We start from the raw sequence: 15926 nt of genomic DNA, 5'->3' as shown, positions 1-15926 counted from the left end.
AAAATGGCTGACGTGCGTAACGCATGCATGCAGTTCATTGATGACTGATCTGACAGAGGAAAGGAAGGGAGGAGAGGCTTCATGCCAGATAAAGGGAATGGGGTTATCCTTGTCCAAAAAGATCCTGATCGAGCTGAGATCACTCGCCACCCCTGTAATTCTAAATCAAGCACTCGCTTGACGGAGTCTATGCGGCGCAGAGCCCGCCCGCGCCCTATGCTTGCTCCCGAGCTCTCGTTCCCTTCCCCCAGTTTCTCCGTACGTGGCCATCACTTCTCTCCTCCAGTGCTTCGTCTATTTACCCACTCACCCGAGCGGAGGAGAGAAGTGGTTGGGATCGATCCGGGCGAGTGCGTGCAGCCACAGGCGTCGGCACCATGTCTTTCACCGGCACGCAGGACAAGTGCACGGCGTGCGACAAGACCGTCCATTTCATCGACCTCCTCACCGCCGACGGCGTCCCCTACCACAAGACATGCTTCAAGTGCAGCCACTGCAAAGGGATCCTCTCGGTAAGTATTGCCTGCCACCACGCAGTCTGATGATCCTGAAGAAATAAATGGGAGTTTCTGATGCTGCAAAATTTATGCATTGGCCGCCTGCAGATGTGCAGTTACTCTTCCATGGACGGTGTGCTGTACTGCAAGACCCATTTCGAGCAGCTCTTCAAGGAGACTGGGAGCTTCTCCAAGAAGTTCACGCCAGGTACAATAATACGATACGACGATCTGGTCTCTAGTGTTGCCACACCAACTCTCTTTGTTTGTTGTGCCACAAAACCCGTCCTGAAAATTTTGTTCTGTAATTCAGGTGGCAAATCTGCAGACAAGGGTGAACTGGTACCACCTTACCTAACTAGTATCATCACGACTGATTTCGGAATGTCTGATCTGCTGTAGTAACTGGATAAATGTTTGCAATGCAAATTTGAATCCCTTTACAGGCGAGGGCCCCAAGCAAGCTATCATCTGCATTTTCTGGTACCCAGGACAAGTGCGCAGCATGCCAGAAAACAGTGTACCCGCTGGAGAAGGTACAGAATTTCTGAACATTTTTCTTCTACTTCCCCAAACTTAAAAGCATCAATAGCTCTTCTGATCCTACTAATGAATTCTACGCTTCTTTGACAAATGACACCGTAATGCTAATAAAACTACCTTGTTGTTCAGTTAACTTTGGAGGGCGAGTCCTACCACAAGAGCTGCTTCAAGTGCTCTCACGGGGGTTGCATCCTGACCACCTCCTCCTACGCCGCGCTCAACGGCGTCTTGTACTGCAAGATCCACTTCGGCCAGCTGTTCATGGAGAAGGGGAGCTACAACCACATGAAGAAGAAGAGCACGTCCCAGGATACCATGCCAGACGTGGCTGCCGAGGAGCAACCGCCGGAACCGGCGCCACCGCAAGAAGAGAAGGGAGAGGACAACTAGGAGCGAACGATGATCCGTATATATCACGCAGACTGGAGTCTGCGTCTGTCAAATCTTTTTTACGACGCTTCTTTATTCCCTCCCCCTTTTTCTTACCCTCTGTGTGAACTCGGTTTGTCAAGCTGTAAGTGTACCAGATGCCTTCGTTACGTATGAGGCTCATGACAATGGCAATTTTGGCATGGAGCTGTGTTAGCCTCACGGAAAAATGTAACTTTGTAAGCAGAACTACTACTTTGAATATATGATCCTAACAACATTGTCCTTAATCCTTGTACGCGGTATTTTATTGCTTCCCTGCAGAACTGTTTTCTATCACCGATCGAAGAGTGACAATACAAACTGACAGCAGTGTTCTGAAGAGAACAGAACGTTCCAATGAGGTGCGGATGTTCTAAATACCAGCAGACATTTCAGTAGTGAGTGACCCTTCATGATGCTACACAAAGGGTGCTTCTTCTGTGCGGAAGAAGAACACACCTGTTGGGCCTCCTTCCGGCAATAGGGCAACCGCAACAATGCAACTGGCACCGTCCTCCGCGGTGTATATGCCGGTGTCAAAGTTGATGTCAGTCTTGCAATAGCCAGGGTGCACGCTGTTGATGCGCAATCCCGGGTACTTCTTCGACATTATCCTGGTGTAGCCATTGATCAGAGCCTTGGACACCTTGTAGGCCAGGTAGTGAGAATCTGCAGGCCATCCATGAGATTTCAACTGGCCATTCTTGTAGTCTTTCAGGAACAGTTCTGACATCTCATCCAGCCTCTCTACGGTCAGATTGTCAACGTCACTCAGCTCCTGCTTAAGGTCTTCGCCGCTGAAATGCTGAACCACAATAAGCAAGGATCAAAGATTCTACAGATTAGTACACAGAGAAGGTCTGATAACACTGACAGCTGTGCTAGTTCAGAGAGGCGTACTCGGAGGAGTCCTAAGTTGGATGACACGTTGATGAGCCGTCCATCAGAGGAGGACAGAAGGATAGGGAGTAGTGCTTCGGTCACATATTTGGTGCCGAAGTAGTTTATTTTCAGACATTCTTCTGCTTCCTCATAACTTTCCGTGGAGCGCTGCAGCAACCATTGCAGTCTCTCCATTGTGCTCTTACCTACGAGCTGTTTCATGCACCAAGTTAAGTCTAGTTACCACTTCAAGTCAAAGAGACCAAGAAAAGGGAAATTAAAAACATTTCACGCCGCTGGAAGTTGCAGTCTTGCAGACAGACGGTAGTGTACTTTCAGTTGAAGCAGTGAGCCAGTGACGCTACTGTCAAAATGTAAGCAATCATCTTGGAGAAGTCAAAGGACTTACCACTTCCTCAATTGGTGCTGTGGTGTCAATCTCTGCAGTTGCGCCTATAACACCTGCATTGTTGATCTGCAGAGCCACCAACATCAGGGTTCAGTCCATAGGGGGAAAAAAAAGGCGTACGGAAGGTTAAGGGAGGAGCTTACCAGGATATCTAGCCTGCCAAACTTCTCCCTGATGAACTCAGCCAGACGGGCAGCGCTGGATGGATCACTGACATCCAGACGGTGAAACTGAACATCAGGCAGCCCGGACTCATGAAGCATCTCCACTGATTCTGACCCCCTTTTCTCGTCCCTTGCCGTCAGGATCACCATGACACCCCTGGAAGCTAGATGCCTGCATACCTCCAGCCCAATTCCTTTGTTCCCACCGGTGACAACAGCAACCCTGGAAACAAAATCCACACAAAGCTGAGATGTAAATTTTGATTTGTACGCACGAGCAAAGATCTGCAGGGATGCCTTTTGTCAGAAGGATTGGGGAAGCTGCTCCTTTCCATCACCAAGATCAGACTCGCTATACTGCAAGGCCAGAGGGAAGACGGGCAGCGATGTGCTACTTGGGCATTGGCAAATGATTAAGCGTGTGAATCCATTCCGTGCGCTTTATTTATGACAAGTGGGAATGGAGACTGGTATAGGATAAGGTTGCAATCTTTGTTCCATTCTTCCCAGCCGGCCGGCTGATTTCTTTATAATAGGCAATTAGGGGGAGAAGGCTGTCTCGATAGTGATAGGTTGAGACTTCAGAGCGCTCGTCTCCCCACCGCGATCCTTATCCGTTTGCTGGGCAAAAAAACCAAAAAGAAAAAAACACAACCTCTCCTTTCATCGTCCTCCGATCCGTCCCTGCTCCCCTCGATTTGCGGCCAGAGTTTATTTGTGTTGGCCAGGCAATAGCCAAGGTGAGATCCCAGAACTCACAGCCACACTTACACACGCATAAGCTGGAGGTAGAACAAGAAAACAGAAAACAGAGCACACACATTCAGTTTCAATTTGGTGCTGCTGAACTGAATTGAACTGCAACTACTCTTCTAGTCTTTATAGAAACTAAAGTCAAACTAGAGTACATACTAGAATGAGCGCTTCTACCAACTACCTACTACTTAGTACAATACATGACAGAACATACTTCCCCTTCTACTCGTGGCACTGCTGCCATATACGGCAGGCAGGAGCCGGTAGCAGGCCAAGAGCACTACTCGCTCCATTGACTTTGCAAAAGGAAGAGAGAAGTAAATGAGCTGAGCAATTAACTAACAATCCTCCCCCTAATTGTGATACTATTGCTTGATCTCTTCAACACTAATCTTGTTCCTCAACTCCTAGAGTCGAAGACGACTGAGTGTCTGGGTGAGGATGTCTCCGAACTGTCGAGCAGTCTCGACATACTCGAGCTTGATGCATCCTCCATCGATACAGTCACGGATGTAGTGATACTTGATGTCGATGTGCTTGCTCCAGTCGTGGAGGACGGGATTCTTAGCCAAAGCAATGGCGGACTTGTTGTCCACCCTCAGGACCGACCCGCAGAGCACTTCTCCGGTTAGCTCCTGCAGCAGCCGTCGCAGCCATGTCCCCTGACAACTCGCCGTCGCCGCCGCGATGTACTCTGCTTCACATGTGGACAGTGCGATGATCCTCTGCTTTTGTGATTGCCAAGACACCGGACAATCGCTGAGGAAGAACATCACTCCAGTGGTGCTTCGCCGCCTATTGACATCGCCCACCATGTCACTATCGCTGTACGCCGACAGCTCCAGCGTTGCCGTGCTTCGTTGGGAATAGACAATCCCATAGCCGCACGTTCCCGCGATGTATTGCAGGAGATGCTTGATCGCGGCGAGATGATCCTCCTGCGGTTCTTCCATGAAGCGGCTCACATACCCCACGGCGAAGGAGATGTCCGGCCGAGTGTGCGTCAGGTACCTCAGCCCGCCCACAATGTCGCGGTATCGTGTGGTGTCGACCTTCGCCACAACGTTGTCCTTTAACAGCTTCAATTTATCCTCCATTGGTGCCTGGCATGGCTTGTAATCGCCCATGCCGTACTGCTCTAGGAGCTTCTTCGCGTAGGCGCACTAGTAGAGAGTGATGTCACGGCTGCTCTGCTCCACCTCGATCCCAAGGTAGTAGCCGAGCATACCCAAATCACTCATGTGGAACATAGCGGTCATCTCCTTCTTGAATGCATCGATGTCTTCTTGCTCCGAGCTGGTGATGATTAGGTCATTGGCGTAGATGCCGATGATCAGAGTCATGCGCACCATCCACCGAGTGTAGAGCGCATGCTCAGTGGCGCACTTGGTGAAGCCGAGGGATGTCAATCTCTCATCGAGCTTGGTGTTCCAGGCGCGTGGGGTCTGCCGCATGCCGTAAACTGCCTTGCGCAGGTGGAGCACCTTGTGCTCTTCTCCGACGGCAGCGAACCCTGGCAGCCGCTGCATGAAGACTTCCTCCTGGAGCTCTCAATTCAAGAAGGCAGATTTGACATCCATGTGATGAACCAGCCAATCCTTGATCGCCACCAGTGCTAGCAAGAGTCACACGGATTCCATCCGCGCCATCGGGGCAAAGACTTCCTCGAAGTAGATCCCTTTTCGCTGCACAAATCCCTTCACCACGAACCTCGCCTTATGCGTCATGATGTTGCCCTATTCGTCATGCTTCACCTTGTACACCCATTTGAGCCCAATTGGCTGGCAATTTGCTGGTGGATTGACGAGGACCCAAGTCTTGTTCTCCTCAATCGAGCTCATCTCCTTGATCATGGCGCGCCTCCACTTCTGGTCTTGTTCTGCCTCCGTGAATATGACCGGCTCCTCCGCGCTTCCAAGATGGAGCTCCTGCTCATCCAGAACACGCTCTGCCAGGCCATGCGGAGTTGCATTGCTGACGAGGTTGTCCACTGCATGGAATCGCAGTGGCTCATCGTCGATGAGGTCTGACACCTCTGGCGGAGGCGTGGCAAAGTGGATCAGGGAAGCCGCACTTGGGGAAGCTGCGGCAGAGGTGGCCGCCGGTGTTGCCTGTCCCACAGGCATTGCTAGCTCCTTTGCTTCTGTTGACACCGGTTTGTGACTAGAGTCAACCGCTATAGATAAGATTCTGATAGCCGATGAAGGAGAAAGAAAAAGGGCCACGATGAAGCTGCATTGACCAAGACTGATCGCTGTTGACCATGATTTCAGAAGCCGATGGAAGACCAGGCGGGCTCAGTCCAAAGCGAAATCGACTCCACCAAATAAGGGAAAGCATGGAGATTTATCTTTAGTAGTTTTTAGAAATAGCTGTAATAGCCATGTTGTAATCGACTAGAATTTTATCTTGCTCCAAGGTATAAATATAAATTCGTGAGCCTTGTAATGAAGAATCAATCAATCAATACACAACCTTTCGGTGTCACGCCACCAAAATCCTAGGAGTAGGAGTAGAGTAGTTTCGATGAATTCCTTCTAGCGCGCAAGGCTGCATCGGCTTCGATCTCGGGCGAGCTTGTAAGTACCGTCAGCCAATCATTACGACCTCTATCAGAACTTTCTGAATTAAGTCTCATATTCTGATATTGTTGTGTGGCTAGTTATCAAGTTATCTTAGATTGCAAGTAGAACTTTTAGGCTTTGTCTAATATTCTACTTGTTTTTAACGTTGCTCAAGTTATCGAACGGCTTAGATCTGGTTAGGTTGTCTTCATCGGCTCCGTTGCCTTGTTGAAACGTTCATAATTATCAGATCGTATCAGCTGGTAGACTCTACATGCTTTCACTACTTTATATATGCTAGGTCTGATAGATCTTTACCATTTCCCCTCGTATTGCTAACCATCAGGCCTTTGACGTCAATGTGCTACCATTGAGAGTCGATGCTTCGGTCGAATTTTATCCGTATCTCATGAAAGCATGATGACGTCATTGAGTCAATAGGGGCGCATGCGAGGCCTTTCTACCGTGAGCCTGTCTATTAAGATTAACGGCTAGACGTTAATGCCCTCTCATTGTGTTACCTTGTCAAAGTTCAATTGCACGGTCGAGACATTGATTAGACTTTGTTACCTTAATAGGCTTGTAAGTGGTAGGCAAGAGGTCTTTGGTGATTGTGCTCTAGTCTTTTACGTTGTCAGATCGAGGTTAATGCCCTCTCATTTATGTTGCCTTGTCTATATTCAGTACACTTATCAAGACATTAATTAAGATCTGTTAATATATCTGGCTTGCGTACAGTCAGCATCGACTGGTCCTTGTTGCTATGTTCTAATATTTTTTAAGTTAGAAGATTGATGCTAATGCCCTCTCATTCGTGTTACCTTGTCTGAGTTCAAGACACTTATGAAGACATTGGCTAGATCTTTTAGCTTATCTGATAAGCGCATGGTTAATGAAGGCTCCCTTTTATGGCTGTGGTATTACAATGCTTTATCTTAGCTCATTGGCTGACGTAGCTGATAGCACATGCCATTAGTATATCATTTATTTACACCGTATGCTTACATTAAATATCTATTTATTGTGGTATTTATTCCAAGAACGCCTACCCATGAGTTTGAGAGGCTTCGCCACCGATCGACTCAGGAATTTAATGTTCACCTTGTCAATTTTCAGGTCAAATTAACTGGAGTTAAGCAGATCTTCTAGGTCCTCCGTGTTGTTCAACACAGAAGGCTGAGGTCCAGATTTTGTGTCAACAGTTTCCCCTGTTTCTCCTTGATAACTTGCCACCACGCTAGGGTCTTCCTCTCCTTCCACCTCCTCTGCACCGCGGTACTCCATGTGCTCAATGGTGAAGAAGATGCACGATCCGCCTGCTCCTTCTTCCCCATCACCGAGCTCCTCCCAATTCCAGGTCTTCGCCTTGTCAAACACCACATCGCATGAGACATGAACTCGCCGTGCCCGCAGGTCGAACAGGCGGTAAGCCTTGCTTCCCGCCTCGTAGCCCAAGAACACCATCAGGGTGCTCTTGCCCTCCAGCTTGGTGAGGCCGAGCTTCGTCGTCTTAATGTGCCCCATGCACCCGAACGTGCGTAGGAAGGACATGTCTGACTTCCGGTCGTGCCATGCCTCAAAGGGTGTCATCCCCTTCAAGCTCTTCGTCAGCGTGCGGTTCAAGATGAACACCGTCATGCTCACCGTCTCGCCCCAAAACGCCGGTGGCATCTTCTTCGCCTTGAGCATACTTCTCGCCATGCTGACGATCATCTGGTTGCACCTCTCCACAACCCCATTTTGCTGCGGCGAGTATGGCACCGTGAGGTGTTGCTCGACTCCTTCCTCTACACAGTAGAGTCCAAATTTGATTGAATTGAACTCCATGATCCGTCCTCAACACCTTCAGCTTCTTCCCCGTCTCCAACTCCACCCGCACCTTGAACTACTGGGTCGCCATCGCCGCCTCGTCTTTGCTTGCTAGGAGGTGCAACCACATGAAGCGAATGTAGTCGTCTACCAGTAGGAGGAAGAAGCATCGTCCTCCATGTGTGGCCGGCGTGATTGGCCAACACAAGTCGTCATGGATGAGCTCTAGGAGGTTGTTGGCGCGGTACTTTGTCGTCTTCGGGAATGGCCGCCGCCTCTGCTCCCCCACGAGGCAGCTATCACACAACTCGCTCGCATGCTCGATCTTCGGCAACCCGCGCACCATCTCATGGCGTGCTAGGCTCGCCACTGCGTCAAAGCTAAGATGCCCAAAGCAGGCATGCCACAGCCAAGCTGCGTCGCCGTCGTGTGCCGCCAAACAGACGAGCTTCGTCAGAAGAAGGTCAAGCATGTAGAGGCAGTTGGTAGAGCGGTTGACCTTGGCGAGTTGCTGGTGGTCCCTTGTCGTGGATGCGGAGCATGTCGTCATCGATGAGCACCCGGCAGCCTCGCTCGTCGAGCTGCCCGATGCTGATGATGTTGCTCCTCAGCTTCGGGATGTAGTACATGTCGTGAGCGCGCGGTGCTCACCGTTCAGGCACTTGAAGACCACCGTGCCGTGCCGTTGGATCCCCATGCGTGATCCATCACCGCACTTCATCATCCCGATGACCCCGGTGTCGAGCTCGGAGAAGGAGTCTCGATCTCCGACCATGTGGTTGCTGGAGTCCAGGTACCACATCTTCTTCAACGCGCCGCCACCCCCTTCTTCTCCGAGGTGCATGTGAGCTTGCATTTCGTCGAGCATGACGCATGGGCGTGGGGCTTCTTCAGCCTTGTCACTGCGAGCAAAGACCTGTGCCATCAGGAGGGCGGGCTCCTCGTCGTCCTCCTGGTCCAGGTGTGCGTGATCCTGGTGGCGTCGGTGCTTGCAGTCGCGAGCCTAGTGCTCGGTATTGCTCAGTATTGCCACAATTCAGGCACTGGTCCTTGCTAACATGCTCGCCGCCGCACTTCTTCCTTGTCCTGCTGCGCCCTCTTCCGCGTCCGCCGCCACCACCACTGCGCAAAATAGAGGACCCTTCCCTTGCCTTCCGCTCAAGCACACACGCCGCCTAGTGAGTAGCAGCTAGCCACCGGCGGATGTGTGCGCCGGCGCCTCCACGATGCGGTCCTCGACCGCCTTGAGTCGCCCCGCAATGTCTTCAATCATGAGCTCACTTATCTCGAGCAGCGTCTCGATTGACATTGCAATTTGCGCGAATCGTGATGGCACGACCCGCAGGAACTTGGCGACGGCCCTCCTCCTCACTGATGGTGTCACCCAGTGACCCCAGCTTGCTCACCATCATCGTGGACCGGAGTATGAAGTCCTCGATGGCCTCGCCGTTGCGGAAGACGATCGCTTCGTACTCACGGCGGAGCTGCTGTGCCTTCACCTTTGTCTTGAGGCTGGCCTCCTTCACCGTGTCCTTGGAGCCAAGCGAGACGGAGAATTCCGATGGCACGCCCTTCATGATGGCCTCCATAGCCATTTGGTCTTCTTGCTTGTCATTTGTGCCGATGCTCAAGAACTTCCAAAGGCCCATAGTCTTCATCATCACCTCCCACTCATTGTAGTTGCTGCGGGTGAGGATGGGGTAATGCGCGTTGCTAATATCCTGCATCGTCTTCTTCACTACGTACGTTGCCCCGCGACGCTCCAATGATAGAGACGGCCGACGCCCAATAGAGGCAGGCCAGCACCCTCGTTCTCGCCCTCTCTCAGCCATCACCACCCTGAATCACTCAAAATGCAGCTCTGATACCACTTGTTGGCAATAGCTAAGGTGAGTTCCTTGAACTCACAGCCACACTCACACACACATAAGCTGGAGGTAGAAGAAGGATATGGAGAACAGAGCGCGCGCGCACACACTCAGTTTCAATTTTGGTTCTGCTGCAACTTGCAGCTGCTATTCTACTCTTTATAGAGACTAAAATCAAATTAGAGTACATACTAGAATAAGTGATTCTACCATCTACTACTTCGTACAATATATTACAGGGCATGCTTACCCTTCTACTCATGGCACAGCTGCCATATACGGCCGGCAGGAGCCAGTAGCAGGCCAGGTCCATTGCCTTTGCAAAAGGAAGAGAGAAGCAAATGAACTGAGCAATTAACTAACAATTTGTCCCGTGCGGAGCAGATTTACCACCATTAACTAACAATTTATCCCGTGCGGAGCAGATTTGCCGCCATTTGAGCATAGCATGCTGCCAGTGTCAGCGCGAACGCTCGGGACCGTTTTGGGCGCTGAAACCCACTGACCCACGCTGGCACGGGCGTTCAAACTAGCAAACACACTTCCCTCGAACGAAAATTCACAGCATGCGCCAAATTTTGGAATTTTTTTTTAGCGAAGCTTATTAATAGAAACAACGGAGAGCCAGCAGCATTCCTTGGTTTTATTCGCAATCTGAAACCAGCAGATTGAAGTTGCATATAGGTAATACTAGCTAACATGCCGTTGGAGTCTTGGAGAACGACGGGCACGGACGGCACGAGGGGCCAGTGGTCATGGGCCGTGCGCTGCCAGCAGTCAGTATGGCAGCGTATGTCACACGAACGGCGCCTCCTGGCCCAACGCGAAGAACACGCCGGTCGGCCCGCCTTCCGGCAGCAGCGCCACCTTCACCACGTTGGCCGCGCCCTCCTCGGGCGTCAGCAGGCCCGAGTGCCTGGTCATGTCGGTCTTCACGTAGCCGGGGTGCGCGCAGTTGACGCGCAGCTCGGGGTGCCTCCTCGCCAGGACCCTCGAGTAGGCGTTCATGGCTGCCTTGGCCGCCTTGTACGCCGAGAAATACATCGGCCACCCGCGCGCCTCCACCTCGCCGGCCTCGAAGTCGCGCAGGAACGTGGCCAGCACCTCGTCCAGCCTCTCCTTGGTGAGCTTCTCGACATCGTTCAGCTCCTGCTTCAGCTCCTCGTTGCTGAAATGCTGTATTGGAAGGATTCACATTTAGCCTCTGCTCTGTATGAGGTGCTCGCTCTGGCGGATTGGAATTCGGAATGGTGTAATGTCAGAATTCAAAAGAACTTACTCTTAGCAGCCCGAAGTCGGAGGAGACGTTGACGATCCTTCCGTCGGACGAGGCTTGCAGCTGAGGCAGCAGTGCTTCGGTTACGTTCTTTGTGCCGTAGTAGTTTGTCTGAATTCCTGCCTTGGCAGCGTCGCATGTCTCCCGGCACTGTTGCCACATCCATTCAGCCCTCTGCCTCGCATCCATGCCACTGAACTGTTGCACACAACACCAACAGATACGATAAACCAATTCAGTTTGGCATACGAGCTGATCATCCGAACATCTGAACATGTAGCCCCACCTTTTCGCCGCTCGGATCTTGGATGGCAAGTGACTGAACCCCGCCGATAGCGGCATTATTTACCTAGAAACAGTGAAACTTCATCTTTCAGTCACTGGCCACCGTACAAGGCCTTCAGAAGTTCAGAAGGTCAAAAGACGATTTACCAGGATGTCTAGCTTCCCAAAACGCGCCTTCAAGAAACCAGCCAGTCGAGCGATGCTCTGGGCATCAGTGATCTCCAGCTGATGGAAAATGACATCGGAGAGCCCTGCTCCATCTCTGAGCTTCTCCACGGCGGCTGCGCCCCTCGCCTCGTCCCTGGCTGTCAAGATGACGGTGATGCCATTGCTGGCCAGCTGCCGGCACACCTCCAGCCCGATCCCTTTGTTCCCGCCGGTGACCACAGCAACCCTACCAAAGCATACATCCAAAACGAGTAGCACTGCATGTTACTATTACTTAGCGACTGGGAATCACCGACTTCCATACTTACTTTTAACAAGAAGCAAGTTCTAGATCTCTGTTGCCCAGCTCTAGAGTTCAACTTCTGCAAAGAGTCTAAAGACTACACGCCAGAACGTCGCGTGGCACGTACCTCGTGCTCGGGGGACTGGAGATAGCGGCCGCCATGAGCCTGGGCACCACGAGCTCGATCGAACGTAGGGTAGGGTAGGAGATGCCGAGATGTCTTTGCTCAGGCTCAGCCCACTTGGTAAACTTGACGACAAGAGCGAGGACGACAGTTACACCCGGTCATTCATGCTTCCTAGCGTGGTTGTTGGTGGTAAGATGGCGATCTCATGGAGCAGGTAAGTTCGATGGATTTACTTCCGCACCAGGACACCATCACCGTAGTAACTTTGCGGCATTTTCATCTTATCTAAAGGGAAATATTTGTAGCGTTTTAATTCGGTCGTCTGGCCGGTAGCCATTGAATGGACAATTGGAAATATCTGCAGATAAGATGCAACGGCCGGTCGGGTAGGGTAGGGGGCCGGTAGCCAGTCAATGAACAATTGGAAGTATCTAAAAAAAGAAAATGGCCCCTGCTAACACGCGACAAAAAAAATAAGATCTTTATTTCGCGAATTGTTTGCTTACTTGTGTCTTCAGACAAACAAACTCACCTTCTTCGACAAATTAAAATATACTCCTATACCAGCAAGTGCCAACAAATTTTGGACTTGACAGGGAGATAAACTAAGTGCCCGTTTGGTTACTCTTGCTAAAGTTTAGCAGCTAAAATTTGCTAAACTTTAGTTGCTAAACTTTAGCAAAAACTGTTTGGATACTCTTGCTGAAAGATATTTAATGAGCTGTAAAAAGATCTATCTACCCTTATTAAAGGTGCGCAAGAGGGGGGAGACAAGCAATAAATGAAGGGTATAGGTTGTCCAGCCTACCTTTTAGCAAGTTTTAGCAACCAAAAACTTGCTAAAGTGCTAAACTTTAGCAACTCAACTTTAGCAAGTTTTAGCAAGGGTGTTTGGCAGTTTAGCAACTAACGCGCAATAATTCTGTTGCACGTCGATAACAAACAACCTTTGGTGAATGGCGAACGGCGGGGCCAGTGGCGATCCGCCATGCGCCCATGCCCGAGTAGTGCGGGTGTCACAGAAAGGCGCCTCTTTGTCCAGCGCGAAGTATGCGCCGGTCGGTCCGCCTTCCGGCAGCAACGCCACCTTCGTCGCGTTGCTCGCGCCTTCCTCTGGCGTCAGGATCCCGGAGTGCATGGTCATGTCGGTGTTCACGTAGCCGGGATGCACACGCAGTTGACGCGCAGCTCGTGGTGCCTTCTCGCTAGCATCCTCGAGTACGCGTTCAAGGCCACCTTGGGCATCCTGTACGCGGAGATAACCGTCGGCCACCCGCGCGTCCAGCTCGCCGGCTTTGAAGTCCTTCAGGAACGTGTCCAGCACCTTGTCGAGCCTCTCCTCGGTGAGGTTGTTGATGTCGTTCGGCTCTTGCTTCAGCTCCTCGTTTCTGATATGCTGTTAGCTGTACTGGGAAGGACGTTTTTTAGGACTGAACTCTGGTCCAATTGGGAATTGAACTACCAACGGCCGGATTGGGAACAGCGTGATCAGAGTAAGTTACCTTTGGCAGCCCACCGTCGGAGGATTCACTAGCCATCCAACTTCTTTAGTCCCGAGTCAAAAAATATGCCACCAAAGGCCACCACCTCGGCGGAGCTTTAGGTGGTGTTTGGATCACTAGTTCATAGACTAAACTTTAGCTCCTAAAGTTTAGCCCCTAAAAATTTAATCCTGCTAGGGTGTTTGGATCCATGGGCTAAAATTTAGTCTTCCTTCAATGAATGACTGATTTGCCCCTCATTATGTTGCTTTTGCTCTATCTTCCTTCTGACGGGAGAGATTGCCCTTGCGCCCAACCTCCTCCTCTGTGACGCCCTCCCTCGCCTCCCACCTTCGTGTCACCCTCGCCGCCGCCACCTCCCGCTGCCCTCCACTGCCGCGCATCCTCCTATCAAAGCCGGCTCCCCATCCCTGTCCCTCTCCTCCGCCCCTACCTCTTGCGGGGTTGGCGGAGGCGGTGGGGTCGGGCGGAGGCGGCGGGCGGTGAAGGCGGTGGGCGGCGAAAGCGGCGGGGTCGAGCGGAGGAGGTGGCGGCGGAGGCGGCGGGCGTCGGAGGCGGTGGGCATCGGAGGCGGCGGTCGCAGCCCCCAGATCTGGCAGCAGGCGGCGGGCGCGGCCGACGGCGGTGGGGTCGAGGCGGCGGCGGAGGAGGTGGCGGCGGGGGCGAGGCGGAGGCGGAGGAGGAGGTGGCCGGCGAGGCGGAAGCGGCGGGCGAAGGAGGCGGGGCCGGTCGGAGGTGGCGGGGTCGGCTGGAGGCGGAGGCGGCGGGCGTTGGAGGCGGAGGAGAGAGGGAGTGCGGGAGGGGCAAGGACCACGCGGAGGAGAGAGGAAAGGGAGCAGGGGTGGAATTTGTGGTCCTGGAAGCACTTTTAGCCCCTTTTAGGGCCTCTTTGGGGGCTAAATTTTAGCTCCTAAAGTTTAGCTATTTGTCACTTTTAGCCCTCCTGTTTAGATCCCAAGAGCTAAATTTTGAGCTAAAAGTGCAAGACTAAAATTTAGTTCTTGGATCCAAACAAGCCCTTAGTCCCGGTTGTAAAAGCTATAAAAAATCTCACCGACACCGCCCCTTTTTGTCCCGGTTGGTAATTCCAACCGGGATTAAAGATAAAAGCTATAAAAAATCTCACCGACATCGTCCCCTTTTGTCCCGGTTGGTAATTCCAACCGGGATTAAAGATTTAGTCCTGGTTGAAAATTCCAACCGGAACTAAAGGTCCCGGGGCCTTTAGGCCCCCTTCCTCTCTCCACCTATCCTCTCCCCTCCATTATCTCGTGCAGCAGTCTCTCTTCTTCCTTATTTCTCTCCTCCTCCTCTCTGTTTCTTCCAGGCAGAGCGGACGGTACGCGGGCGGGTGGCCTCGGGTGGCACGGCCAACCACGGGCGGCCTTGGCCGGGCGGCATGGGGCGGGCGGGCTGCCAGCACAGGCGGGTGGCGTAGGGCGGGCAGGCCACCGGCGCGGGCGAGGCGGCCGCGGCTGGGCAGCCTCACGGCGTGGGCCGGGCGGGCAACCGGCGTGGCCGGGTCCATTTTTTTATTTTTTTGGAAACTTTTATAAAAAGGGTCTTTAGTCACGGGTGAATGACCCGGGACTAAAGAATCCCTTTTATCTCAAAAATTTAGTTCCGGATGAATTTAGACTCGGGACTAAAGGTCCGTTTTTCACGGTGGCAGTAAGGTTTCGATGGCATTCTTTGTGCCGTATTAGTTCGTCTGCACGCCTTCTCTTGCAGCGTCGTGTGTCTCCCGGACAGCATTAAACATCCATTCAAGCCTCTGATTCCTATCCATGCCGCTGAGCTGTTGAGCACATGAAGCAACAAATTTACTTTTTCATCAGTTTGGCTGGCCTAACCGCATATGGTCAAAGTTCAGAACGATTCACGGATGTTTAATGTTTGTGAAGAAGCAGTAATTTCCAACAAACAGTTATTTCCAAATACCTCTGACAAGCTGAAGAAGTTGAGGTGACATGGCCCAATCTCAATCCTCAGGTGTCAATCTGATGGCTGAGTTTGTTAGTGGGCAGCAGTCACTATGTTCACAAAGTATTTAACCTAGATGAGAAGCTCACCTTTTCCTGGCTGGCCAGCGAACTATCAAACGGATCTTGGACGTACTCCACAGCACCAATTGCAGCATTATTTACCTATTAGATTAGAAATAGTTCACTGATACCAGCCCCTGTCCATATAAATCGGACCTCTATTAGTTTGAAAAGGCAAGGTACCACGACGTCTAGCTTCCCAAAACGAGTCTTCAAGAAATCAACCAACCGAGCGATGCTCGGAGCATCGGTGATCTCCAGCTGATGGAAATGACATCGGAGACACTACCGGACACATGAAAATTGCCGAGTGCTCAAAACACTCGGCGAAACGTTT

General features: G+C 51.7%; 3 protein-coding genes and 1 pseudogene across 5 annotated transcripts; 1 reads left to right on the top strand and 3 right to left on the bottom strand.

Moving 5' to 3' along the window:
* Positions 1-345: 345 nt before the first annotated feature.
* On the top strand, positions 346-1537 carry LOC101760889 (LIM domain-containing protein PLIM2c). Of its 2 annotated transcripts, XM_004976284.3 has the most exons (5): positions 346-512; positions 606-705; positions 811-839; positions 944-1033; positions 1170-1537. In XM_004976284.3, the coding sequence occupies exons 1-5, from the start codon at positions 378-380 to the stop codon at positions 1428-1430; spliced, it is 615 nt and encodes a 204-aa protein (XP_004976341.1). In that variant the 5' UTR covers positions 346-377; the 3' UTR covers positions 1431-1537. The 2 variants fall into 2 exon arrangements, with proteins under 2 accessions (XP_004976341.1, XP_004976340.1); XM_004976283.3 differs by having other exon boundaries at positions 606-839.
* An 85-nt stretch (positions 1538-1622) lies between these two features.
* Positions 1623-3415, bottom strand: LOC101760474 ((+)-neomenthol dehydrogenase). The gene is made up of 5 exons (XM_004976282.4): positions 3204-3415; positions 2886-3129; positions 2743-2808; positions 2352-2546; positions 1623-2256 (listed from the first exon to the last, which is right to left on the bottom strand). Exons 1-5 carry the CDS (start codon positions 3239-3241, stop codon positions 1870-1872), a joined length of 930 nt encoding a protein of 309 aa, XP_004976339.1. The 5' UTR covers positions 3242-3415; the 3' UTR covers positions 1623-1869.
* A 7055-nt stretch (positions 3416-10470) lies between these two features.
* On the bottom strand, positions 10471-12255 carry LOC101760072 ((+)-neomenthol dehydrogenase). 2 transcript variants are annotated; one of them, XM_004976281.3, is made up of 5 exons: positions 12043-12255; positions 11612-11858; positions 11466-11528; positions 11183-11377; positions 10471-11079 (listed from the first exon to the last, which is right to left on the bottom strand). In XM_004976281.3, the coding sequence occupies exons 1-5, from the start codon at positions 12075-12077 to the stop codon at positions 10699-10701; spliced, it is 921 nt and encodes a 306-aa protein (XP_004976338.1). In that variant the 5' UTR covers positions 12078-12255; the 3' UTR covers positions 10471-10698. The 2 variants fall into 2 exon arrangements, with proteins under 2 accessions (XP_004976338.1, XP_022684030.1); XM_022828295.1 differs by lacking the exon at positions 12043-12255 and adding an exon at positions 11941-11992 and having other exon boundaries at positions 11612-11889.
* A 16-nt stretch (positions 12256-12271) lies between these two features.
* The window catches only part of LOC101752655, a 6568-nt pseudogene continuing 2913 nt past the window's right edge, over positions 12272-15926 (bottom strand).

This window comes from Setaria italica, chromosome VII (assembly GCF_000263155.2).
Source record: "Setaria italica strain Yugu1 chromosome VII, Setaria_italica_v2.0, whole genome shotgun sequence".
Lineage (NCBI taxonomy): Eukaryota > Viridiplantae > Streptophyta > Magnoliopsida > Poales > Poaceae > Setaria > Setaria italica.
The sequence above is the reverse complement of the archived record's forward strand: the minus strand, read 5'-3'. Positions and strand labels throughout refer to the sequence as shown.

Coding starts and splice junctions, on each gene's coding strand:
- LOC101760889 (XM_004976283.3), top strand. CDS start 378: ATGTCTTTCACCGGCACGCAGGACAAGTGCACGGCGTGCGACAAGACC. Junction 513..605: donor ACTGCAAAGGGATCCTCTCG/GTAAGTATTGCC, acceptor GGCCGCCTGCAG/ATGTGCAGTTACTCTTCCAT. Junction 1,034..1,169: donor CAGTGTACCCGCTGGAGAAG/GTACAGAATTTC, acceptor CTTGTTGTTCAG/TTAACTTTGGAGGGCGAGTC.
- LOC101760474 (XM_004976282.4), bottom strand. CDS start 3,241: ATGGAAAGGAGCAGCTTCCCCAATCCTTCTGACAAAAG. Junction 2,547..2,742: donor CAGCACCAATTGAGGAAGTG/GTAAGTCCTTTG, acceptor TGCATGAAACAG/CTCGTAGGTAAGAGCACAAT. Junction 2,257..2,351: donor CCAACTTAGGACTCCTCCGA/GTACGCCTCTCT, acceptor ATTGTGGTTCAG/CATTTCAGCGGCGAAGACCT.
- LOC101760072 (XM_004976281.3), bottom strand. CDS start 12,077: ATGGCGGCCGCTATCTCCAGTCCCCCGAGCACGAG. Junction 11,529..11,611: donor TTGGGAAGCTAGACATCCTG/GTAAATCGTCTT, acceptor CACTGTTTCTAG/GTAAATAATGCCGCTATCGG. Junction 11,378..11,465: donor AAGATCCGAGCGGCGAAAAG/GTGGGGCTACAT, acceptor TGTGTGCAACAG/TTCAGTGGCATGGATGCGAG.